The sequence below is a fragment of the Myxine glutinosa genome, chromosome 10 (genome assembly GCF_964187855.1).
Source record: "Myxine glutinosa chromosome 10, kmMyxGlut1.1, whole genome shotgun sequence".
In the NCBI taxonomy this organism is placed as follows: Eukaryota; Metazoa; Chordata; class Myxini; order Myxiniformes; family Myxinidae; genus Myxine; species Myxine glutinosa.
Genome location: NC_136270.1, coordinates 123,659,551 through 123,685,886, shown reverse-complemented (window position 1 = coordinate 123,685,886; position 26,336 = coordinate 123,659,551). Strand labels below are relative to the sequence as shown.

Here is a 26,336-nt window from a genome sequence, read left to right as displayed (position 1 = left end):
GGTGAGAGCAGGAATTTAGTAGGTTAGGTGAGAGCAGGAATTTAGTAGGTTAGGTGAGAGCGGGAATTTAGTAGGTTAGGTGAGAGCAGGAATTTAGTAGGTTAGGTGAGAGCGGGAATTTAGAAGGTTAGGTGAGAGCAGGAATTTAGTAGGTTAGGTGAGAGCTGGAATTTAGAAGGTTAGGTGAGGGCAGGAATTCAGTAGGTTAGGTGAGAGCAGGAATTTAGTAGGTTAGGTGAGGGCAGGAATATAGTAGGTTAGGTGAGAGCGGGAATTTAGTAGGTTAGGTGAGAGCAGGAATTTAGTAGGTTAGGTGAGAGCAGGAATTTAGTAGGTTAGGTGAGAGCAGGAATTTAATAGGTTAGGTGAGAGCGGAAATTTAGTAGGTTAGGTGAGAGCAGGAATTTAGTAGGTTAGGTGAGAGCGGGAATTTAGAAGGTTAGGTGAGAGCAGGAATTTAGTAGGTTAGGTGAGAGCAGGAATTTAGTAGGTTAGGTGAGAGCAGGAATTTAGAAGGTTAGGTGAGAGCAGGAATTTAGTAGGTTAGGTGAGAGCAGGAATTCAGTAGGTTAGGTGAGAGCTGGAATTTAGAAGGTTCGGTGAGGGCAGGAATTTAGTAGGTTAGGTGAGGGCAGGAATTTCGTAGGTTAGGTGAGGGCAGGAATTTCGAATATGGTCAGGGTGCCAGCGGCTGTGCGCCCTTTTCCTTGGGAAAGACACCATGGAATCTTTAACACCCACCAACTAATGCTGGCAGAAGGAACACTCAGTTTAACACCTATTTGCAAGATGGCAATACATTGATGAACCACCCTGCTGTGAAACACCGGGATGACAGTTTATAGCTGGGTCGGCATTCAAACCCAGGCTAGACAGCTCAGAAGCAAGTGTGTGTATCTCGAGGCAGTTGTGCTAAAGAATGCAGGTGCACAATGACTGTCACACAAATAAGCAAACGTACATTCCAATAGTTTAATGAAAAACCCACCCAAGTTTTTCAGTGCTCAACTTCACATGGGATATTCTAAAGAAATTAAAGTCATCATATCAGCATAAATCATTGCTCGTTTCAGGCAAAGTAAAACTAAATGTCGGATAACATGACACGACCGCATGCGCATGCACACACGCGCATGCGCACACGCGCAATTTGAAAATAGCAGCAAAGATTGCCGTGTCGGACCACATGGGTGGGACGTGGGATACAGTCTTCGGAAATTGGGAGGTTACAGGGTTCGGAACGGCGATCAACAAACTGAATTTTAATCATTGATGAATTTCTAAAAGTATAAATTTGATTATCTTTCCTTCTTTTGAAAACCGCAAATGTACGTGAGACATGATTGGGCACCGAGTTTCATACATCGCTACAGTACATATATGTATATATATATATATTATACGTTTACCTACACGAGTCGTCCTCAAGTGCATTTCTGTAAGCAGGAAAGTGGTTCGGCTCACGGTGTAAGCAAGTGCTAACTGCCGAAAACAAACGTCTCGTTTCCCAAATGACCGATTCTCCCTGTGCAGACGTGACGACTTACGAGGAAAGTTTCTTCTGTGCGTTGAGGTTCCTGAGGCGAATTTGTTACGCCTTCCAAGTCATCTCCAAAAGAGCAAGTGCTATACTCTTCGGGAGCAGTAAAGCAATGAACAAATTGAACATGGATCAAAGTCGTGTTCGTCTTGGCCAATTTCAACTCCTAATGATTATAAACTCAACAAATCATGGCCGACATCTCATGGTGCAAAACATGATGCCAGTACCAATCACGATCACCACGATACAGCATCGGCTCCTCCAGCATGTTCGGCATTACAATGGAAATTGCACTCCGGAAATAGAGAGACCTGTGGAGGTGATTGGAAATGTTCTGTGGAAAAAAAACCAAACTTTAAAGGAGAAAAAATAAAAAAAACTGTCAGTTAAATAAAGCAGCAGCACTGTGCACGCTCTATGCATCCTTCATATCTTGCTCCTGGTTGTCCGTCTTGCCTCCAATGTCGCAGCAGTAGCACAGCAGCTGCGTGTATCGCTTTATGTGGGCTGCGGCACGGGAAGGGGGAAAAATATCAGAAGTCAGAACATTTTAAAAATGTATTCATCACACAGGTGTCAACAAGTTTTGGACTAGTAAAGAGTGGTAAATTGGTAAATTCTTTTTTTTTTAAGTGGTAAATTCTCTATGTAAATGTGTACCGTGTAGCGCCACTTGGTGATGGTGGCAGAGGGTATTACAATTTCCTTTTTTACCTGTGCAACACTGAGATGGGTGATGAAGCACTTTGCACGGGAAAAAATTTCCTCCTTCCCTTCCCTCCCTCCTCCCCAAAACGGAGGAGCCTGTCAAAGCCACTCCTCCCCCCCCCCCCCCCCACAAAAGATGTATATGTAGTATATCTTTCCCCTCCCCCTTCCACTCCCCTACCCCTTCCACTCCCCCCCTCCCCCTTCCACTCCCCCACTCCCTAAAAACTCCCCCCCACCCCCCTCCACTCCCCCACCTCTCCCCCTTCCACTCCCCCACCTCTCCCCCTTCCACTCCTCGCTCTCCTGCTTCCTCCCCCCGCAATGCCAGGTGCACTCCTGCAAGTTAAACAATAAACATTAAAACAAACAACCAATGAATGAAAGCGCCGAAGCGCTGCTGGTGTCGAAATCGCCAATCCGTTTAAGTTCACCTTTTCTGTGTGTGAAGTTAATCACTAAAAGCAACATCTTTTGTTAAAGACCAAGAAGGTGAGCGAACCTGTTGTGTGGAGTTTTGGCACTGAAGACAAGGACAAGCAGGTAATGTTGTCTTCTCTCCTTTCACCGTTTATATCGTTGGACTGGCGCGGGAAACTCGGTTTCCTTTGTTTATTACATTTTTGGCAAAACATGGGATTGCTTGGCATTTATTATTCGTGAAGTTCAAAATCAAAGGCGTAATTTAAAATGCCCAAAGACTGAAGATAGTCATGTATGACTTCTTTCACAAATGGTGTGTTCCGTTAGCAAGCAGCTTACTCAGAGAGTTCCGTTAGCAAGCAGCTTGCTCGGTGAGTTCCGTTGGCGAGCAGCTTGCTCGGTGAGTTCCGTTGGCGAGCAGCTTGCTCGGTGAGTTCCGTTGGTGAGCAGCTTGCTCGGTGTGTTCCGTTGGCGAGCAGCTTGCTCGGTGCTTTCCGTTGGCGAGCAGCTTGCTCGGTGAGTTCCGTTGGCGAGCAGCTTGCTCGGTGCGTTCCGTTGGCGAGCAGCTTGCTCGGTGCGTTCCGTTGGCGAGCAGCCTGCTCGGTGCGTTCAGTTGGCGAGCAGCTTGCTCGGTGCGTTCCGTTGGCGAGCACCTTGCTCGTTGCGTTCCGTTGGCGAGCAGCTTGCTCGGTGCGTTCCGTTGGCGAGCAGCTTGCTCGGTGCGTTCCGTTGGCGAGCAGCTTGCTCGGTGCGTTCCGTTGGCGAGCGCGGGCGGCGGTATCAGACCGGGGCGGTGTAACACGTAATACGCGTAAATCGGTGTATTCCGTTGGCGAGCAGCTTGCTCGGTGTATTCCGTTAGCAAGCAGCTTGCTCGGTGCATTCCGTTAGCGAGCAGCTTGCTCGGTGTATTCCGTTAGCGAGCAGCTTACTCGGTGTATTCCGTTAGCGAGCAGCTTGCTCGGTGCATTCCGTTATATATATATTGTTACGGATTCGTCACTTCCGTTGTGGTAGCTTTCATCCACTTGACATTTCTGGTTCCATGTATTATTATTGTTGTTGTTTGAGGGAAATAGCAATTATTATTGTCAAAAGGTAAAAGGAATGTTTTAAAAATGAAACCGGATCGGGAACCGGAAGACGAAGAAGAAGAAGAGAAAAAGGGCGGAGCGAATGAGTCGGACAAGAAAGCCGAGTTGCTCCGGGTTCTGAAGCGAACGTTGGCGAGCCAGAGTCACTGGCGAACTTTCGGGTTTCCGGGAGAGGAATTCCTACGACGGAGTTGTCATCGCTGTGACCGGTCAACCTGCATGTCAGGTTTTGCGATCGATTCAGAAGAGAATCATCGCCGTGCCGTGCGCCACGAGACCGGGTCGTCGGCCATTTTGACTCGCGCAGGATTTGTGCTTCGCTCGCGGTTCTTTTCGACAATTCTCACCGCATTCAGACGTCGATCTAGGGCGTGTGTGTGACGCGGATTTTTGAAGGCTAATTCGTCCATACCCGAGGGTGTGATCTCTCGGTCGCCTGTAGAGCGCCTTTGGATTTCCCAGTCGCCTTGAGGGCGCATTTGTACAGCTTTGGCTGTGTGACTGCCCTGGCCATCCGCACGGGATTCTGGTCGTTTGGACATCGTTCTAGCGATCGCTGGAGCGAATCAACTTCGTCTTGGAGCCGGGAATAAGAGACATTGGGGAATGTTCTTGTTACACTCACTTGGAGCACACAACGGAAGAGACGAATCCGTAACACTTCCCCCCCTCAAGAAAGAAAGTTTGAACATAGTGAAAACTTTCTTTGTAGGCAAAACTCTTCCAACAAACAAAAGTAAACACACCCAAATCATCAATTCCCGTGAGCAACGATAATCAATATTTCACAAAAATAAAGCAACAAAACTTCAAACAACCTACAGATATCTCCAAAGTTAGTTCACTCTGGACAAAGCATCCACAATGACATTGTCCCTGCCCTTTACATGCTCAATTTCCAAGTTGAACTCCTGCAAAGCCAAACTCCATCTCATCAACCTCTAATTTTATTTTTCATTTTTTTGAATGAAGGTTAAGGGGGTGTGATCAAAAATCCAAAGGCAAGCAAATCTATAACACTTTTTAGGGAGGCCGAGCTGAGAGCCAGGTTTAATGGTGGTTGGGTGGTGAGGCCTGGAAGTATTCACTACATGGACGCCTTTAGGAACGTGGAGTTCACGGTTAATCCATGCAGGAAAGTTCACTACATGGGCGCCTTTAGGAACGTGGAGTTGGCGGTTAATCCGTGTACGAAAGTTCACTACATGGACGCCTTTAAGAACGTGGAGTTCACGGTTAATCCGTGTCGGAATCTTGGCTCGGCTGCTCCACAGCATTCAGTGCTTCAACTCTTCCTAACTTTCATAATAATCATGGTTGGAACGCTTGTCACTGTAGTCACGTGAATAGCGGTCTCCTTCTCGGCGACTACCCTGATAATCATCCCTTCGGGAGCTGCCGTAACTCTGGGAGCCTCCATAGCAATATCGACTGCGGCCACCACCAAAACTACTACTCCCACCCCGGGAGCCATAGCCACCCCTGAAACTACCTCCACGTTTTCCTCCTCTGTAGCCCCCTCAACACCCATGGCCTGCCTTCTCTACTATTAAGGTCCGACCATCCAAATCATTGCCATTCACATCCTTTTCTGCATCTTTGGCATCCTTTGTGTTTTCAAACGTGACAAAGCCAAACCCTCTTGACTTTTGTGTCTCCGTGTCTTTTATCAGCCGCACTTCCAAGAGTGGTCCATATTGGCCGAAGACAGAGTCCAGAACAACTTCCCTGGTTTTGAAGTTCAGTCCACCCACAAAGAGCTTGCCAACATTGCCTCCATCCATGACTTGTGTGCGTTGACACTTAGTTTTTGGGTACTTGACAAGACGTGCCTGTGCAAAGCGTGACGTCAGTACCTTCCTCTTCTCTTCAGAGCGCTTCCTACCCATAGCACGAGTCGCGGTACAGGATGGAAAGATAGCCGGAATCTCCTGCTCTAACTGCGCGGCGTTATTTTCCATTCTAGGCTTTGCAACAAACATCGGGTTACCAGAAACTTGAGCACCGGCCAAATCATTCCCGATAACAAAAGATACTCCCTCTACAGGAAGAGTGGTTTGTAAACCTACAGTGACCGGTCCTGACACCAAATCAGACTGCAAATTGATGACATGAAGTGGAGCTTTAACATAGCCACCAACCCCCTGTAAACGAACACTAACACCAGTTTCCGTCTTCTCTGACAATGGCAAAATGCCTTCAAGCATCAAAGATTGATGTGCTCCTGTGTCCCTCAATACCCTAACCGGTCTCTGGTTAGTCAAGTCTCCAACCAGTGACACAAACCCCTCTGAAATAAAAGGTTTGTAACCCTCTTGAACAAGGTTGTTCTGAGATGCCGGAACTTTGGCATGGGAACCTCCACAAGACTCTGTCCTCCAAGGACGATTTCTCACATTTGCCAATGCATTCGGAGTTGTACTAATCTGACCCCGTTCCTGATTTTTCCTTTCCGGGGCATAACATTGGGACATCAAATGTCCAGGTTTCTTGCAAAAAGCACAAGTAGGCCCGGAGGAAAAACTTGTGGTCTGCCTCGAGCCCCCTGGAAGATAAGTCTGTCTTGGAACTGTAGACTTCTGATCCCTAAGAGTCGCGGTATCAGATCTGTGCTCATAGTCATCTCTAGGCCGCCCCCATGAATCTTCGTTCTCCGCACCGGATGTACCATAACTCCCCTGGCGAACTCTAGGCGGGAAGTTAGGTTTGTGGAACCCCATCCTGTGGGTCAAGGCATAGTCATCTGCCACGGTGGCTGCCTCATACAACTCTGGTACCTTCTTTTCCTCCAGATGTACCTTAATGTCCTCGTGGACACACTGTTTGAATTCCTCCACCAAGATCAATTGTCGCAACAGTTTGAAGTCTTTCCCAACCCCTTTCGAATCACACCACCGATCAAACATGGTTTCCTTCATTCTGGCAAACTCCACATGGGTCTCACTCTCCCTCTTCCTGGCATTTCGGAATTTTTGCCGGTAAGCTTCAGGGACCAATTCATAGGCTTTGAGAATGGTTTTCTTCACTATCTCATAATCTGCACATTTTTTTTTTTTTTTTTTTTTTTGTATACTGAATCGAGGCTCGTGAAAGAGCTAACATTTACTTCACAAACAAATCAACCAGACAAACAAAATATATAAAAAGAGGGAGCGGAAAACAAGATGGGGAGAGAAGGGGAAGCACACAAACACAACATTTGAGAGCAGGGAGATGTGTGGAAGGGAGAGGGCTTGGGGGGAGGAGGCATGGGAAGAGGGGGGGGGGGGGTGGGGAGAAGTATGAAACACAAGGACACCAAGGGCTTCCTGCCTGACCACCAACCAGCATTGGTCAATCGGTAAAGCCGAAAATATATCTTGAGCTTTACCCACCAGAACACTTTGCACTAACATAGTCCAGGACTCCCCAGGCCATTTTAGCATTTGAGCCACTTTCCCAAAGTGTAAAAAGAACTTGGCTACCTCCTTTTCATTGAAGGGTGGAACCAGCTTCACATGTCTACCAACATCCCAGGTGTTCTGACTAGTTGTCGAACTAGCCGGCATGGATGTCACCTCTCCCCGTTCTTTCATTATTTGCAGCTCCTTGAGTTTAAGTTCCCTCTGACACTCCATTCCACGTTCCTTTAACTCCCTTTCGGCTCTTCTTTCCTCTGCTCTTTCCTTTTCTCTTCTTTCTTCGAGTTCCCTTTCAACTCTCCTTTCCTCTGCTCTTCTTTCCTCGAGTTCTCTTGCAGCTCTCCTTTCCTCTGCTTTTTCCTCTGCTCTTCTCTCCTTGAGTTCTCGTTCCTGCCCTGCTCTTTCCTTTTCTGCCTTCCTTTCCTTTGCTTTTAACCTTTCCTGGCTCTGCAGTTGCATCTCCAGTTTCCGGAGCTCCACATTTTCTTTTTCTTCGGGTAACCAATCCAAGGCTACCTCTGTCCATGTGCCCTGTCCCAACAGAGATTCTATCACCAATGTCTGCATCTCTGCTTTCTTCATATTAACTCGGACCTCCAAGTTAAAATGTCTGGCCAATATCAAGAGTTCCGATTTTTTTAACGCTTGGAACTGTGCCTCATTAGGGGACGCCGCAAACTTTCCTGCATCAAACACCATGGTGACTATCAGTTAACACCTGTTAACCTTCACACAAAAATTTCCAAATGTTTGAAAAATTTGGGAATGTTAGAAAAATTCCAAATTTGGTAATTTTGGGAATGTTAGGGAATTCTATCCGGACGAATTATCAGGGAATTTAATCCCGGACGAGCCCCAAATTTCTGTTACGTGCTCCTCCCCGACCCCCTGGTCATGGTGTACCTCCGAGCCCCGAGAGGAGTCACGGCAGAAAAATGCGTTATTCTGTGTGTCAAAGATCAATGGAGAAGCCACCCCAATTGTTACTCACAAACAAATATTGGATTGAGATCACACAAGAATAACGGTACAACAACAATAGTATTCAAAAGTACAATCAATATGTCCTATGATGGTACCATCAGTTTTACAATATATAACTCACTGTGCTCCAAGTGAGTGTAACAAGAACATTCCCCAATGTCTCTTATTCCCGGTCGGGGAGGAGCACGTAACAATATACAGTCACGTGAAAAAGTAAGTACACCCCATGTATAGTTTTGACCTTTTCAACATATTTCTACGTACAGCTATTTGATCTTTATTTCAACAATATTGAAAGATAAAGGTGATATAATATAACAAATATCATGAAACATTTACATTTTGTAGTCCATTGTAGTAGGTGATAAATGTTGCTTCTGGGACACCTCCGTTTAACATGGGAAATCCCTATCTAATGTCATTTACCCCCCTGTTTTAAAAAAAATCATAAACACCTCTATTTCTCCCTCTATGAACCTATAATCCTTCTCGCCTTATGAACCTATAATCCTTCTCGCCTTATGAACCTATAATCCTTCTCACCTTATGAACCTATAATCCTTCTAGCCTTATGAACCTATGATTTTCTTCCTTTATGAATCTATAATCCTTCTAGCCTTATGAACCTATGATCCTTCTCACTTACATGTAATTTTTACCCTATTCCCCCCACTACCCCCTTAATGTAGTTCCTTAGACCACTCTACTAATGAGCCTATAAATATATTATCTCTTTCTAACTTTTTTAAGAGTTCCATTCTCCTATATAACTCATCCCCATCAAGTATATTTATAAAGTATACAGGTTCCTTAACCTTTTGTTGTGAAAGTATAAAGTGGTATGTTTCACGGAGGGTTCTTGTTTGACCTCCTCCTCTCCCACATACCATTTTAAAATTATAATATTTATTATCCGATTGATAACCATTAAAGTTCTCACTCCACTCTAATATATTTTTCTTCCCACCCTCCATTACCCCACTTAACAAATGAATACGTTTATCCGTCTTGAGAACCTTCTGACCAGTGATTCTCTCAACCTCTTGAATCTGATATTTTTCACATTCGTTATGTTTTCCATTTATATACCAAGGTTGATTACACCTCCACTCTTTAGTCTGGTTGATACTTGGTTCTATCATTTATATAATAGTAAAAAAGGTGGCGGTAGCCCGTTAAAATCCCTAACCCCCCTTTTTAACTTATCACTTATATATATATCTTATCACTTATATATCTTATCACATTTATCTTATCACTTATATCTTATCACTTATATCTTATCACTTATATCTTATCACTTATATATCTTATCATTTATATACTTATATAACCATAAGGGAGACTTTCAATTCCATTTTCTAAAATAAACCTCTTATCATCAAAAGCCCCCAATGCTTTCTTATGTGTGGGCGGGGTCTGTGTGGGTGTGGTCTGTGTGGGTGTGGTCTGTGTGGGTGTGGTCTGTGTGGGTGGGGTCTGTGTGGGTGGGGTTTGTGGGTGGGGTCTGTGTGGGTGTGGCTTATGATTTTTATTTATTTATTTAATTTTTTTTTATTACTACTAATTAAATTAGCTAATCTGGGTGGATGAAAGTATGGATGGTTGTTGTTTAATGAATTATCAGTTTTGTTTTTTGTAATTCTTGTGAGTAAAATGAACCCAAGATTTCTTCCCAATTCATATCATATAATTTGTAAGTCCAAGGCATAGTATCCATTACATCAACGATTTTGAATAATTCATTAGTCCATCTCTTTGTATAACCTTTCTCAAAATGACTTTTCCATCTGTATATTCTTACAATATCACCAACTTTTAACTTGGGCTTTCTCAAATTAATCTCCTTTTCATATTCTAATTTTGTAAATGTTTCTGATGGTTTTGATTTTGTTGATGAATGAACTGTATTATTGTAATTATCTACAATATCCTGAATAAAATACACCCATTTTTGGGAACCGAGTTGTGTGAATTTTTTATATAATTTCTCTTTTAAAGTACGATTAAAACGCTCAATAACAACTGCTTTTCCTTCATTAAAGGTGCTGTATAATTTAATACCCTCCCCCTTAAGAAATTTCATAAATATTTTGTTATAGAACTCTGTTCCCTCATCGGTCCACAGTTTCTTTGGTTTTCTTTTACTTTTATTAAATATCTGTTGGAAGGCTAACTTCAGAGTATAACCTCTCTTGTTTTTCAAAGGAACAACCCAAGCAAATCTACTCCTCAAATCAATAACGGTTAAAGCATACTTGTATCCCTTATCATTTTTTAGTTCGATTAAATCAGCGGACCATATGTGGTCGGTGTATTTAGAATAAACTTTCCTTCTTTTAAACTTTGTGATTATAGGTTTATGTAATTCATCAGCCAAAAGCTCCTCAGTCTTGATGACATCATGAGAGCCTAATAGTTTTTTGAGGGTGAATAACCAAGGCCAAGTTTCAATTTAGCATTTATCAAATTTCTCACAATAAACCTATCAACTTTCTCTCTCAACGTTGGATTTTGTATCAAAGACAAATTATACAACATTTCTCTGTCGGCTTTATGTTTTTCAGTCAATGTAGTGGTTTTCCCATAAGCAATATCATGCTTCATACACACTTCATCAACCCTATTTGTAGGTTTAGACCAAGGTTTAGGATTGTCAGCCTCATCTAATCTTTTATCCAAGTTTGTTCCTGGGCCACAGAAAGAATACCCTGGAAGGTGTAATTCCCCTGGAATTCCAGTTGTTGTAAATTTGCTACCTGACAAAAACTTTTGTATGTCTCCTCCACTTTTAGGAGAGATGAATTGACACTTTTTAGAGCCACACACTTGACATATTCCTTTTTGATAAACTCTATTATTTTTAGCTTTAACATAAGAGATATTTTTAGATTTAGTTTTCTTTTTACATTTGAGACAATAACTCATATTTATTTATGAGAAAAAGTTCTACATAGTGCCAAAACCTTTTTGGTTTTCAACATATACATTTCTATCTTGATTTTTAAAACATAAAGAATCCTTAGAAATGGCTTCACTCTCTCCTCCATTTATTTACAAATAAAACTAACTAAAGTCAATAACACCAACATCATCAACTATATGTTGTATATCTGCGCTCTGAATTCATTATAGCAAATTTAAAAACCAATAAGTTCGGAAGAGTCATTAATTCTTTATTTTCCTCTTCAGTGCGTTGAGATTTATTTATTTGTCGTAATACCTTCAATCTTTCATTAATCTCAGGAATGGTCATATTTTTATATTTTTCCCCCCTCTCTCTTTCCTCCCTCTCCTCCTCCTCCTTTTTCTCCCTTTCCTCCCTCTCCTCCTTCTCCTTTTTCTCCCTTTCATCCTTCTCCTCCTTCTCCTTTTCCTCCCTCTCCTCCTTCTCCCTTTCCCCCTTCTCCTCCTTCTCTCTTTCCTCCTTCTCTTCTTCAACTCCTTCCTCCTTCTCTTCTTCAACTCCTTCCTCATCCCTTGCTACCCTTGAGTTTGAACCCCAAAGAATATTATACATATACTCATCTGGATTTTGAGATATTCTTGTATCTATAATTATTTTTCTCATAATAGGATACCAATAAGATTTGTTGACGATTTCTAAAAGAGTTTTATATTTCATAACTTTGAGAAGTTCATTTTTATTTAATATTTTAAACAAGTCTCTATTTGTGGGTTTAACAATATCAGTATAAGGCCAGTTTTTAATGACAAAATTCCCATGTATATGCTCCAAATCATAAGGTATGTAATACCGAGCACCCTTTTCTTGTAGGTATCCTTGAATACAAAAATTATAATTCTCTTGTAGTCTTCTTCCTGCCATTTATGTATCAGAAATATATGTGAGATTAATATTATGACAGGTAATACCACCCCATCTTCCCACTACCAAATCGGTTTGTATTCCTCGGCTTTCTATCCTTATCTCATTACCTTCCTTCTTTGTCATGCGAACCATCGCTATACTATCATATATTTTTCTTTTCTTAAAATCACGTATTTGTTGTTTGCTAATTGTACTTCCACATAAATCCTTATCTTCACCAAGTGGATAATATTCTTCTTTACGAGACTGATTTAAATCATGTAGGTCTTCTATGTTTATTGAAAAAGACCAATTATACCCTAAATCAGGCATATCATACCCCCATTTATTAATTCGCATATTAACTAAATGTCCTTCTTTATAAAATTCAATTGTAAGCAGGTAGTTAAATTCAATGAGGAAAGGTGTATGGTCAGTATAACCAGGTGTTGTGGTTGTAAATTTTACTTGTTTAACAAAACGTGCTGTTTTCTTTAAAAATATATATTGTGATAAATCACTTAATCTAATTAAGTCATTCGCATCTGTAGGGTTTGGATAATTGATTAATTTATAAGTATTCTTCATATTAATATTTTTACTTACACTATATTTTTGTCGTTCAGCCTGTGCCTTTGTATAATAATTTGATAAATCAATATCCTGAGAGGATTTTCCAAAGATAGAACCATCTTTTCCAACATAAGTCATTTATATTAGATTAAAAATGATATCATAAAAATTTTCATTATTGTTGAGTTTAAATAATACATATAAACATAATTGACCACAACATTTAGAATTAATTTCTTGAACTTGAAATGTTTGATAAACACCATTCTGTAAGAATTGTATTACTTCAACAGGTGGTGGCATACCATAACTATCAAAATAATATTTATCCTGACTATTATGAATACAAACCCAATGAGAACCATTCTGTGTGTCTAAATTCATAATAATATTCATTGTATTCTTGGACAACTTTTTTAATTCATCTCTCATACAAATAACCACATTATCAATTTTTAGTGTTTTACAATACTTAGCTAGTTCTATATTTGACGTTGTATTCTTTCCAAATTGTTTAAACCATTTATCCATTTATTTATGAGAAAGATACAATCCATTACCCCGTTTAGTTAGTTTAACACCCGCTTGAGCGATAGAGGAAAGCATATCTCCAACTAACAATCTAGCTTTATCAGGTAGACTTTCAAGTTTTTGAGCAAAATCTACAATTACACCACTTCCACTAATTTGTTTCTCCAACTCCTTGTTATGTCTTTCCAATTCTTTTTGAGCTTTTAGTTGTGCCTTCCTTTCGTTAGCAGTTTTTATCGCTGCTGAAATACCACCAGTCAATGCTCCCGCCGCACTTAAACCAGCAAATAAAGGAATGAGAAATGGGAGAAATCCTCCTCTTGACTCGTCTATTGAATATTTCTTTAACATAGGTTTTGTCATTTTAATTTTAAGTGATCCAGCATCATTTAGTGTTTTCACCTGCTCTCTTGTGAGTAAAACATCAATTCTTACTGCTCCTTTTCTTTGAAATGTATTAACATTAATAATACAAGGCTTTTGATTTTGAATACAAGATGTTAATTTATCAAGATTGATTTGATTAACATATACCCCTACCATTTATTTATGAGAAAAAACCTATGTGATATTAATCATAACACCATTATCTGTATTAATCTGTAATTCTGTTTCCTCCAAAAGCAAACAATAAGCATCAACTTCTTCATTCTCTCCTCTTTCAATGTATAGAGAAGTATCCACTCTATTAGACTTTATAGTTTCCTTTTGAGAACTCAGGTCAATTGCGTAGATTGTATAAAGTTTTTGAAACGCAACCATATCCAAAATAGGTTCATTATTACCATTACTTTCACACACCTTTTGGTAGGACTTGTAGGCTTCCGCATAATCATTTTTTTCCCAATCAATTTCCAATCTATCTCGCGGATAAAATGTTCCATCAAGAGAAACCCGAAGTTGTTTCACCTTAGCATTATCACTCAGCGCATTATTCTTATTAGTACCCTCCTCTCCATCTGGTTTTTTAAAAATGAGCCAGAGGTATCGTGGCTTTCCTTCAAGAACACCCAAATTCCAAGTGTAGGTAGTGTGTTCCAGTTTAACGTGTTGACATCTTCTTTTAAGGTATGATACATTTAGCGGTTTCTTTGAGTTAAGTCTTCTATTTAACATCTCTTCCGTTTTAAGATTAGGAGTATATTCACTGATATACCAACACAAATCATTAATAACAAATTTATTATTTTCTCCAAAAGCATTTTCATCCCCAAAAAGCAACCTATTTACATTATCATTCCTTTGTAGTTGAAATCTAATTTTAAGCCCATACAAAACTTTATCATAATCACAAAATCCAAATATACCTTTCAGAGGTACTGCTACCGTAAAACTATTCTCTGCTTTTGTATCATCATTATACATTGACTTCCTTTGACTATAACCAGGGTCAGCATTTGTTCCCGTTGACATATCAGGAATAAAACCTTCAACAGCTCCCTTACCCATTCTATCACTAAACGAATATAGTGTAAATTTCATCATTTCAGATATAGCAGAGACATAATCAACCGCTTCAACCTCTTGTGTTCCAATATACAGGCGGACACTATCAAACATTTTCCAGAAGAAATCATTTACGAGTGTAGCATTAGTATTATTCGCAGCCTTAGTGAATTTAAATTTACACAGCAAGAAACTATCAGCTATATTCAAGTAAGTTTGTTGATTATTTATTTCAAAACTTTTTGTTCCGTTTGAATTCCAGTCTGTTCCTGTTATAGCATTTACCTTAAAATAGTCTTCCTTTTTAGTAGAGTTTGAAATGATAATCGTATCATCCAAATCATAGATACTATCAATCGCTTCCATACTTGTATTTATATAGCATTAAAATCGTTGAAACCCTGACCCAAGTATTTTAATGATTTTTTGTCGTTCTTGTGAAGATAGTTGAGTTTTACCTTTTTTAATTTCTTTGATTGCTTGTAATTTATGAGACTCCTTTTGAGCATCTTTTATACTCTTTATAGCACCCGCAACTGAGCCCACGGCTGAAGCAGTTGAACCAATTAGGTCTTTATGTTTAAGGATGGTTGAACCAATACCCATTAGAGTATCAATTATCCCATCTCCTTTATTTCTAAATTGATGTCCCACACCCCGTTGTCTCTTTGGTTTATAGTATCCTCTCCCAAGAAACATACCTTCACCCTTATAGTATGGTGAAAGGAACATCCCATCCCCTGTAATTATTTTATATTTTCCCAACTCGTGTTTTCTCACAATAACCATTATTTATTTATTGAAAAACTTCACGTAGGTGAATTCTGATGGATATAATTTCATCATTAAAGGATATCATACGATTATCTTGGTCGGTTATCCTAAAATTTACTCTGTATATGGTTTTTCCTGACACAGGTAAATAGACAAGATTTTTTGGTTCCATATTAAATTTATAACCAATCGGGGTTGAGTATGCGCTGAATGAAAATATTGTATTTGTTCTTATTCCATCGTTATAAGCACCATCAATCAAATCACAATGAATTAATACTGAATTTATACCGGAGGATATTTGAATGACATTATCACTGTAAGACGTCCCGTTAGTTTCAATCTTTTTAGAAGAGAACCCCAATAGCTCTCTGAACGAATTTTCAATCGTGAAATCAACTTTATAATTATTTTTAAGTTTAATAATTGATTTTGAAGTGTGTTTTTGAATATCTATTACAATATTTTTTGGTTCATCACCTTTTTCTTTCATAAGGCGAGAGACTTCTGAAGATATTTGAGAAATCTCGTAAGCACCGGGTGAAACGGTTATAGTTTTATATCCACTTCCTGGATTATAACTAAACTTGTTGTTTTTCTCTGTGATATTAAAAAGGGTATTGTAAGTCTCCATTGACAACAAAGAAGCCTCATATTCTTTTTTGGGGTCAAGTTGTAGTGGGTAAGGGAATGAAGCTGTGTAATCACTCGTTGTGAAATTAAAACTAAGAATTGTGCTTCTCATCTTATTTAATATCTAATAAAATATCTTTGTATTGACATTTATTAATTATTTTCATATTCATCAACTGATCTAAAATGGCGGATGCTTCATTAAAACAATTGTTGTTTCCAGCCTTCTTACTACCTAACAACAATAATAACCTATTAACTAATTGTGATGGGTCATTTGGAAGAAAACTAACACCCGAACCAAGCTTACTTAAAGCATCAATAATATGTTTCTCCTTCTCATTCTTCTTACTTTTACCAGCAACAGAAACTCCATAATCAAGTGCGTTTAGCAACTCAATATACTCTCTATCTTCCTCTCTTTCCATATCAAGCGGTTCATCAAAATAAGGTGAATTAGAATGTCCATCTTTTGTTAGAAGAAACATTAATCTTGGGGTTAATTCAACATTTGGTTGGTCAGAACTTAAGAACACCAATTTATCATTAAATATCAATAACTTTTCTTTCACAAGATGGAACTGTGCTGGTTCTTCTGTTGGAATGAGACCTGCTCTGGTTTTTGAACCCTTCAAATATTCATTGTTTTGAAGAGCTTCTACAATATAATTGGAAATTTTATTAACCTTCTCAAGATGCCGAAATAATCCTTCATCATCATATTCTAATTCTCCAAGTTCTTGCTCTGTCATTTGACTAAAATCTTTGAGCATTTGAAATTTTTTTGGAGTAAATTCTACCATGGGAACTGTAGGTGAAATCGTTTGTTGAGTTTTTAAAAGTGGTTTAAAAAATTTCTCTTGTTTTCTTTCAAAGGCTTCTTCACCAGTTAGTTTCTGTCTCCTTTTCTTCTTTATGTCTTCCTGTTGCTTTACAACTTTTGAAACCAACTCTTGATGTTCTTTAAACTTTCTTACTCTTTCTTCGGTATTCATTTTCTGTATTTATTTATTGAAAAATATCATTTAGTATCTCATCTTGTTTCACAACAATATATTTATATTTTCCGATCGTGTGTTTCATATTATTTTCAAATTCCTTCTTACTACGTAATGTAGAACAATTATCTCTCCAAAAATTATTTGTATCTATTGAATTTAACTTAAATAAAATAAAAGTATTAGCATTGTTTCTTATTGAGCGCCGAGGGAGTTGAAAATATGACTGACTAAGATAAATACAATTACAAGAAGAATGTCTCCCTCTTGTATAGTAGCTATCCATTACTGTTTGGTTTCTCTCATTAACACAATCATCAAAGATAACGAGGTTCTTTTTTGATTTATCTAAATCTTGAGGTGAAGGTATATCATCCGTATTATCACTGAGAATACAAGTTATGGGTTTTAGTTTTGATTTTGATTTCTGTGTATCACAAAATAATTGTATTATATCATCAATATTATAATCATTTAGTTTGTTTTGAAGTTTAAATAAACCGATAATGTCTTCCTTTTTAAGACCCGCATTAAAACCCTGTGAGAGTAGTTGATACTCAGGTTGAAAACTTGACTTTGTAAAAATTATTAAATTATCATAATCTAAAAAATTAGGACTAAGGAGCATCTTTAAAAGTAAACATGTTTTTCCACATCCGCTTGAACCGACTATTAGACATCTCAATGAATTTGGAAGATTTTTATGGTTATTAAATTTTATCTTATTTTCCCAAACAGGTAAAAAATCATTCATTTATATATTTGGAAAACAAGTCATCTAACTTTTTTTGAGTTTTTTGAGAAACTCTATATTTTATCCTGAGTTCAGGTTTAATTTCAAAATAATCCATTATTTTGTTTATATAGTATCTTGTATTAACATTTCCATTAAAATTATTTTGAATAATAAATATCATTAAACCCTTATACATTTCCTCAATACAAATAGTCTCTTCCCTTGTAAGAAATGGTGTATTATCACCATAATACTTAACATTCATCTCTCTTATTAATCTTGTAAAGTAATTCATTTTTGGTTCTAATTTAAAAGAGTTATATATTTTTCTATATTTTTTATTATCATTAATTAGAAGATAATCACAGAAAATACATTGTTTATATGCTTCTGATTCTGTATTAAGCCCCACTCTACCACAAGCCGGACAATTCTCTAATTTATCATATGGAGAGTCTGGAAATTCTAAATATCCTTCAGAATTTATCATATTTATATAGTAAAATTATACTTAAAACAAAGTGCCTTTTTTAGAGGCTTTTTTAAAGATGAGACTGTGCCTAAAGTAAACACCTTTGAGCTTTTCAACTCGTTTTATGTATATAACTTTACTTAAAGTAAAATACCTTTGAGCTTTTCAACTCGTTTTATGTATATAACTTTACTTAAAGTAAAACACCTTTGAGCTTTTCAACTCGTTTTATGTATATAACTTTACTTAAAGTAAAACACCTTTGAGCTTTTCAACTCGTTTTATGTATATAACTTTACTTAAAGTAAAACACCTTTGAGCTTTTCAACTCGTTTTATGTATATAACTTTACTTAAAGTAAAACACCTTTGAGCTTTTCAACTCGTTTTATGTATATAACTTTACTTAAAGTAAAACACCTTTGAGCTTTTCAACTCGTTTTATGTATATAACTTTACTTAAAGTAAAACACCTTTGAGCTTTTCAACACGTTTTATGTATATAACTTTACTTAAAGTAAACGCAAATTTAATAGCTAATAAATACAATGTTTCAAAACACAAAAGACAAATTTCAATCAATCTCTACTTCGGTGGAAGATATAGAAAAATATGTTAAAGATGTTAAATTGAACAAAGATAAATATGGAAATTTTTGGATTAAACCCATAATGGAGAATAACATGTGTCCTTTTATTAAATTTACGGGACAAGCTATGTTAATTAATAACTCTATTAAAGTAAATTTGGCAAAAGTTTCTCCACTACTACTAACAATTTACTCAAAGCTTGAAAAGGTCATTGATAAAGAAGCTTTGAAAATGAATGATAAGACCATCAACGATTCTAGAGGAAACATTTGTATATTCTTTAATAGACCCAAAGATGTGGGTGAAATTAATAATATGAATATTAGTGGTGAACTATCATTCCGTACTCTGATTATTAGAGATTATTTGAAAATAACATTTAATGTAAAAAATATTGTGGTTATTAGTTCTAATGAAAGAAAATATATAGATATTGATGGAAGTTTAATGGTATGTAAATGAGTGATATTAACAGTCAATACTCTGAGAGTTATTATACTGAGAGTCTAGGATCTGAAGATAGTTATGATACTAATAGTTTGTGTTCAAATGATAGTTATGAGAGTAGCTTTATTGATGACTCAGATAGTGAAATTGAAATTGATGAACTAGAGTATCTAAACTTTCTGGCTAATACATAGACGCTTTACTTTAAGTAAAGTTATATACATAAAACGTGTTGAAAAGCTCAAAGGTGTTTTACTTTAAGTAAAGTTATATACATAAAACGAGTTGAAAAGCTCAAAGGTGTTTTACTTTAAGTAAAGTTATATACATAAAACGAGTTGAAAAGCTCAAAGGTGTTTTACTTTAAGTAAAGTTATATACATAAAACGAGTTGAAAAGCTCAAAGGTGTTTTACTTTAAGTAAAGTTATATACATAAAACGAGTTGAAAAGCTCAAAGGTGTTTTACTTTAAGTAAAGTTATATACATAAAACGAGTTGAAAAGCTCAAAGGTGTTTTACTTTAAGTAAAGTTATATACATAAAACGAGTTGAAAAGCTCAAAGGTGTTTTACTTTAAGTAAAGTTATATACATAAAACGAGTTGAAAAGCTCAAAGGTGTTTTACTTTAAGTAAAGTTATATACATAAAACGAGTTGAAAAGCTCAAAGGTGTTTTACTTTAAGCACAGTTTCATCTTTTAAAAAGCCTCTAAAAAAGGCACTTTGTTTTAAGTATAATTTTACTATATAAATAAATATGATCAAAGCAACGTATTGCGATGTTTGTGAACAAGAATATAAACAATACAAAAGACACCTTAAAACTAACAAACACACATTTAATCTACTTCACCTACTATCTCCTATTCAGAAGGAAACAAAACACTGTTCTGCATGTAATAAAAATATCCTCAAGAAAGGCTTCGAAATACATCTTAAAACAATTCTACATTTATCAAATTTTATCACAACTAAAAACTCTGATGGCGCATTCAAAGAACATATTAAAATAAGAGTCTTTAACTTCAAACCTCCTGAACCAGAGTCTATAGTTGATGCTGTAGAAATAGTTAAACCTGCTGTTCAAACGTTGATTGAAAAAACACTAAAAGAAATGAAACCACTTAAATTTTATATGGGAGTAAAATTAGAAATGACAAAGGACGAAGGAGTTATAGATACACCATACATGAGAACTGAGCCACACTTTATATCTTCATATCAAGATTTTAAAACATCAGGAGTCTATGATGAACTTATTAAACAAGAGCAAGATGTGGATAATTCAATCGTAGGAAGTGGATTCAATATAGGAAAAATTATTTACATAGACATTCATATTCTTAAATCAGATCCTCTAAAAGCTTCTTCCTACATTGATTTACCCAGTGTTATCAAAAATAGAAAAGCAGTTATCAATATCAAAAATAAAGACAATAAATGTTTTCTCTGGTCTATTCTAGCACACTTACATCCTCCACATTTTCATGATGAAAGAGTATCTCATTATAAAAAATATGAGAATACATTAAATACGAAAGATCTAAAGTTTCCGATGGCTTTAAATGATATTCCTAAATTTGAAAAGATAAATAATTTATCAGTTAATGTTTATGGTCTAACAGAAACAAACAGCATTCAGGTTTTAAAGCTTTCTGACAATTGTAAACAAACTCATATTAATCTTCTATATTTTAATTCAGACGAAAATTCACATTATACATACATTAAAGATATTGCTAAATTAATAAAACCACAAGTATGTAAAAGAACAAATAAAATATATATTTGTTTGCGTTGTCTTAACTTCTTCCATACACAAGAAAGATTAGATAAACATTCAAATTATTGTGGTGAACATAAATCAACGGTAATCAATATGCCTAAAGAAGGCTCAAATATCACATTCAAAGATGAAAAGAAAAAGATCAAACATCCATTTGTTATATATGCTGATTTTGAAAGTATTCTAGAAAAAATAGATACTGCTTCTCCAGATCCAAAAGATTCATACACAAATAAATATCAAAAACATACTCCTTGCGGTTTTTGTTATTATATCAAATCATCCGTTGGTGATAAATATAACAAGTTAGAGGAGTATAGAGGCTCAAATACCCCAGATGAGTTTGTGAAACGACTAGAAAAAGACTGTGTCCGATTAACCAAGATAATGAGAGAAACTAATAAACCAATGTCCTTGACGAGTGAACAGAAAAGGGAATTTAGAAAAAACAATGTTTGTCATATTTGTGAGGAAAAAATTGGTGAAGGTCTAAAGGTTAGAGATCATTGTCATCTCACTGGTAAATATAGAGGTCCAGCTCATCAAAGTTGTAATATTAATTATCAACTCCCCTCTTTCATTCCTGTCTTTCTTCATAACAATGCTCATTATGATACGCATCTATTTATTAATGAACTTTCAAAGACATCTGGACACATTTCAGCAATTCCTAACACAGATCAGAAATACATTTCATTCACAAAAACAATTCACACATCTCCTATTACTCATATCAGATTTCTTGATACATTTAAATTCATGGCAAGTCCATTGGCTAACTTGGTTCAAAATCTAAAAGAGTTTCCATGTCTTTCAGAGTATTTTTCAGATAAAGATTTTCTAACACAAAAGGGAATTTACCCCTATGACTATATGGACTCATTTGAGAGATTCAATGAAACACAACTTCCTTTAAAAGAAAATTTCGATAACAAATTAAACAACAGTCATATATCTGATAAAGATTATGTACACGCACAAAATGTTTGGGAAAAATATAACATCAAGAATCTTGGTGAGTATCACGATTTGTATCTCAAAACTGATGTGCTTTTATTGGCCGATGTATTTGAAGCCTTTAGATCTGTTTGTCGCACTGGATATGGATTGGATCCTGCTCACTACTACACAGCACCTGGATTGGCTTGGAGCGCGATGTTGAAAATGACAAAACAAGATTTGGATTTGATAACCGATGTCGATATGCTTTTGATGATTGAAAAGGCAAAAAGAGGTGGAATTTCACAAGTATGCTCGAGCAGATACGCAAAAGCAAATAACAAATATCTTCCAAATTATGATTCAACGAAAGAGAGTTCTTACTTGATGTACTATGACGCAAACAACTTGTATGGCTGGGCAATGTCTCAAGCTCTTCCTTATGGGAAACTAAGATGGGTAAAGGAAAAAGACTACACAAAGGTTTTACAAGATGTATGTATCTCTACACAAAAACAATTGGATGATTCAAAGGTTGGTTATTATTTTGAGGTCGATTTAAAATATCCTGAAGAACTTCATATCAAACATAAAGATCTTCCATTTGCTTGTGAGAAAGAAAGTCCAAAGAAAGAATGGTTGAGTGATTATCAACGATCGTTTGATATAGGTGAATCAACAGAAAAATTACTTACTACATTATATAACAAGAAAAATTATGTTCTACACCAAAGAAATTTGCGACAATATTTATCAAAAGGTCTAAGAGTAGAGAAGATCCACAGGGTTCTAAAGTTCAATCAAAGTCATTGGTTAAAGGGGTACATTGATTTTAATACACAAAGAAGAACAGAGTCAAAAACAGATTTTGAGAAAGACTTTTATAAATTGATGAATAATGCGGTCTTTGGTAAGACCATGGAGAATGTGAGGAAAAGACAAAATATCAGACTAGCAACATCTTGGGAACAAGCATCAAAATTAATTAATAGACCGAGTTTTACTAGAGCTGAGGTCTTTACTGAGAACTTTTGTGCGATCCATTTGGTTAAAGAGAGTATTGAAATGGACAAACCTATTTACATTGGAACATCAATTCTTGACTTGTCAAAGTCATTAATGTATGATTACTTTTATATTAATCTAAAATCAAAGTATAAGGATAATGTGTCATTGTTGTATATGGATACTGATAGTTGGATACATTGTTGTATATGGAAAAAGGACATTAATATCTATGATACAAGTAATTACAGTCCAGAGAGTGAGTTGTTCTCTTCTAAAAATAAAAAGGTGATTGGAAAGTTCAAGGATGAATTGGGAGGAAATGTTATGAGTGAATTTGTGGGATTGAGGTCGAAGGCTTATGCTTATAAATACATTGTGAATAACGTTGAAAAGACTGATAAGAAGTTAAAAGGTGTAAAGAAAAATGTCATTAAAGAAACAATAAACTTTAAGGATTATTATAACTGTTTAACAACAAAGAAAGAAGAGTTTAGAAAGATTAATGGAATAAGAAGTTATAAACATCAATTATATTCAGAAGAGGTGAATAAGAAAGCATTGGGGGCTTTTGATGATAAGAGGTTTATTTTAGAAAATGGAATTGATAGTCTCCCTTATGGTTATATAAGTATATAAATGATAAGATATATAAGTGATAAGCTATATAAGTGATAAGATATATATATAAGTGATAAGTTAAAAAGGGGGGTTAGGGATTTTAACGGGCTACCGCCACCTTTTTTACTATTATATAAATGATAGAACCAAGTATCAACCAGACTAAAGAGTGGAGGTGTAATCAACCTTGGTATATAAATGGAAAACATAACGAATGTGAAAAATATCAGATTCAAGAGGTTGAGAGAATCACTGGTCAGAAGGTTCTCAAGACGGATAAACGTATTCATTTGTTAAGTGGGGTAATGGAGGGTGGGAAGAAAAATATATTAGAGTGGAGTGAGAACTTTAATGGTTATCAATCGGATAATAAATATTATAATTTTAAAATGGTATGTGGGAGAGGAGGAGGTCAAACAAGAACCCTCCGTGAAACATACCACTTTATACTTTCACAACAAAAGGTTAAGGAACCTGTATACTTTATAAATATACTTGATGGGGATGAGTTATATAGGAGAATGGAACTCTTAAAAAAGTTAGAAAGAGATAATATATTTATAGGCTCATTAGTAGAGTGGTCTAAGGAACTACATTAAGGGGGTAGTGGGGGGAATAGGGTAAAAATTACATGTAAGTGAGAAGGATCATAGGTTCATAAGGCTAGAAGGATTATAGATTCATAAAGGAAGAAAATCATAGGTTCATAAGGCTAGAAGGATTATAGGTTCATAAGGTGAGAAGGATTATAGGTTCATAAGGCGAGAAGGATTATAGGTTCATAAGGCGAGAAGGATTATAGGTTCATAGAGGGAGAAATAGAGGTGTTTATGATTTTTTTAAAAACAGGGGGGTAAATGACATTAGATAGGGATTTCCCATGTTAAACGGAGGTGTCCCAGAAGCAACATTTATCACCTACTCATTGTATAATTTAAATAAACATAAATGCAATTTTCGCATGTGGAAAAAGTAAGTACACCCCTAGTCCCCTACATTTATCATTACTTCAAATACCTAAAATTAGAATCAGGTGCACCAGCTCAGGTGCAAATGATTAGAACATCGTTAGAGAGGATCTTGGAGGAACCTGTATTCTTTAAACCTCAGACATTTAGTTTGGTTTGCTCTTTGTTGTTGAAGTGTGCGGCGTCACCATGCCGAGATCAAAATAGCTCTCTGAGGCCTTCAGAAAGAAGGTTATAGATGCTTACGAGTCTGGGAAGGGATTTAAAAAGATCTCCAAACAATTTGAAATCAATCATTCAACTGTCCGGAAGATCATCTACAAGTGGAGAAGATTCCAAACAACTGCCAACTTGTTCAGGCCAGGCCGCCCCAGCAAGTTCAGCCCGAGAGCAGACCACAAGATGCTGAAAGAAGTCTCTAAGAACCCCAGAATGTCATCACGGGACCTACAGGTAGCTCTTGCCATTGTTGATGTCAAAGTGCACGAGTCTACCATTGGAAAGAGGCTGCACAAATTTGATCTACATGGGAGGTGTGCCAGGAGGAAACCTTTGCTGTCCAGAAAGAACATCAGGGCAAGACTAAAGTTTGTCAATGAACACCTAGGCAAAGACCAGCACTTCTGGAACAATGTGCTCTGGACAGATGAGTCAAAGGTGGAGCTATTTGGCCACAGTACCAGAAGACATGTTTGGCGAAAACCAAAGACAGCATTTGACCACAAGAACCTGATACCAACTGTAAAGCATGGTGGTGGAAATATTATGGTTTGGGGCAGCTTTGCTGCATCAGGGCCTGGGCAGCTCACCATCATAGAATCCACTATGAATTCTTCATTGTACCTGCGTGTGCTTGAGGATAATGTGAGGCCATCTGTCGGAAAGTTGAAGCTCAACCGAAGGTGGACCTTGCAACATGACAATGACCCTAAACATACCAGTAAATCCACCAAGGAATGGCTGAAAAGAAAGAAATGGAGGGTTCTGGAATGGCCAAGTCAAAGCCCAGATCTAAATCACATCGAGATGTTGTGGGGGTTTTGAAACGAGCTGTGCATGCAAGAAACCCCTCAAACATCGCACAGCTGAAAAACTTCTGCATGGAGGAGTGGGCAAAATTTTCTCCCAGTCGATGTCAGAGAGTGGTAGACAGTGTTACGTGTTCCTCTACGACCTCCTGGTCTCGGTACACCTCCGAACCCCGAGAGGAGCCACGGCAGAAAAATATGTTACTTTGTGTTAGAAACAATAGTGAAACCACACCAATGATTATAAATGAACAAATAATATATTGAAAATCACACAGGAATAACGGTACAACAAATGGCAATTAAGAGTGCACTCTATATACCCTCAATAAAGTCAGATAACTCACTGCGCTCCCAGCGAGTGAAAAGGACACTCCTCAATGTCTCTATAACCTTTTCCAAGGCGAATGTGATTCACTCCAGCGGTTGCTAAAACGATATCCAGTCGAAGCCCGAATCTCGCTCTCCAGTCGATATTTGAATCGCGTGCAGTTGACAATGGTGATCGCCCCCGCCGGAACTGTACAACGGCGCCCTTCAGAGGGGCACCTTCACCGCTCACTCAGCGAACCGCAACGTAATTGGAGACGAAGCGGTCGCACACACACATCACCGACAAACGGTAGGAGGTTGGGGTGAAGATGATGCGAGACAAAACCTTTGTAGGTGTCCGAAGCGTGGGGTTCAAAATGGCCGACGGCTCTTACTTGAGCCAATGCCACTAGGCGAGGATTCGTCGAAATCTCAGCGCCCAAATCTGACGACGCAGATTTTCCACTCCAGCGATAATTCCTATCGCCGGATGTCCCTTCAAGGAACTCAAA

At 37.2% G+C, this 26,336-nt stretch overlaps 1 protein-coding gene across 3 annotated transcripts in view; it reads right to left on the bottom strand.

The window, feature by feature from the left end:
- Nucleotides 1-958: 958 nt before the first annotated feature.
- LOC137433801 (Y+L amino acid transporter 2) overlaps nucleotides 959-26,336 on the bottom strand; it is a 144,526-nt gene continuing 119,148 nt past the window's right edge. For all 3 annotated transcript variants that reach the window (XM_068126165.2, XM_068126164.2, XM_078786047.1), the window contains exon 11: nucleotides 959-2,050. In XM_068126165.2, coding sequence (XP_067982266.2) covers nucleotides 1,959-2,050 — 92 coding nt within the window. In that variant the 3' untranslated portion in view covers nucleotides 959-1,958. The remainder of the gene's footprint in view (nucleotides 2,051-26,336) is intronic.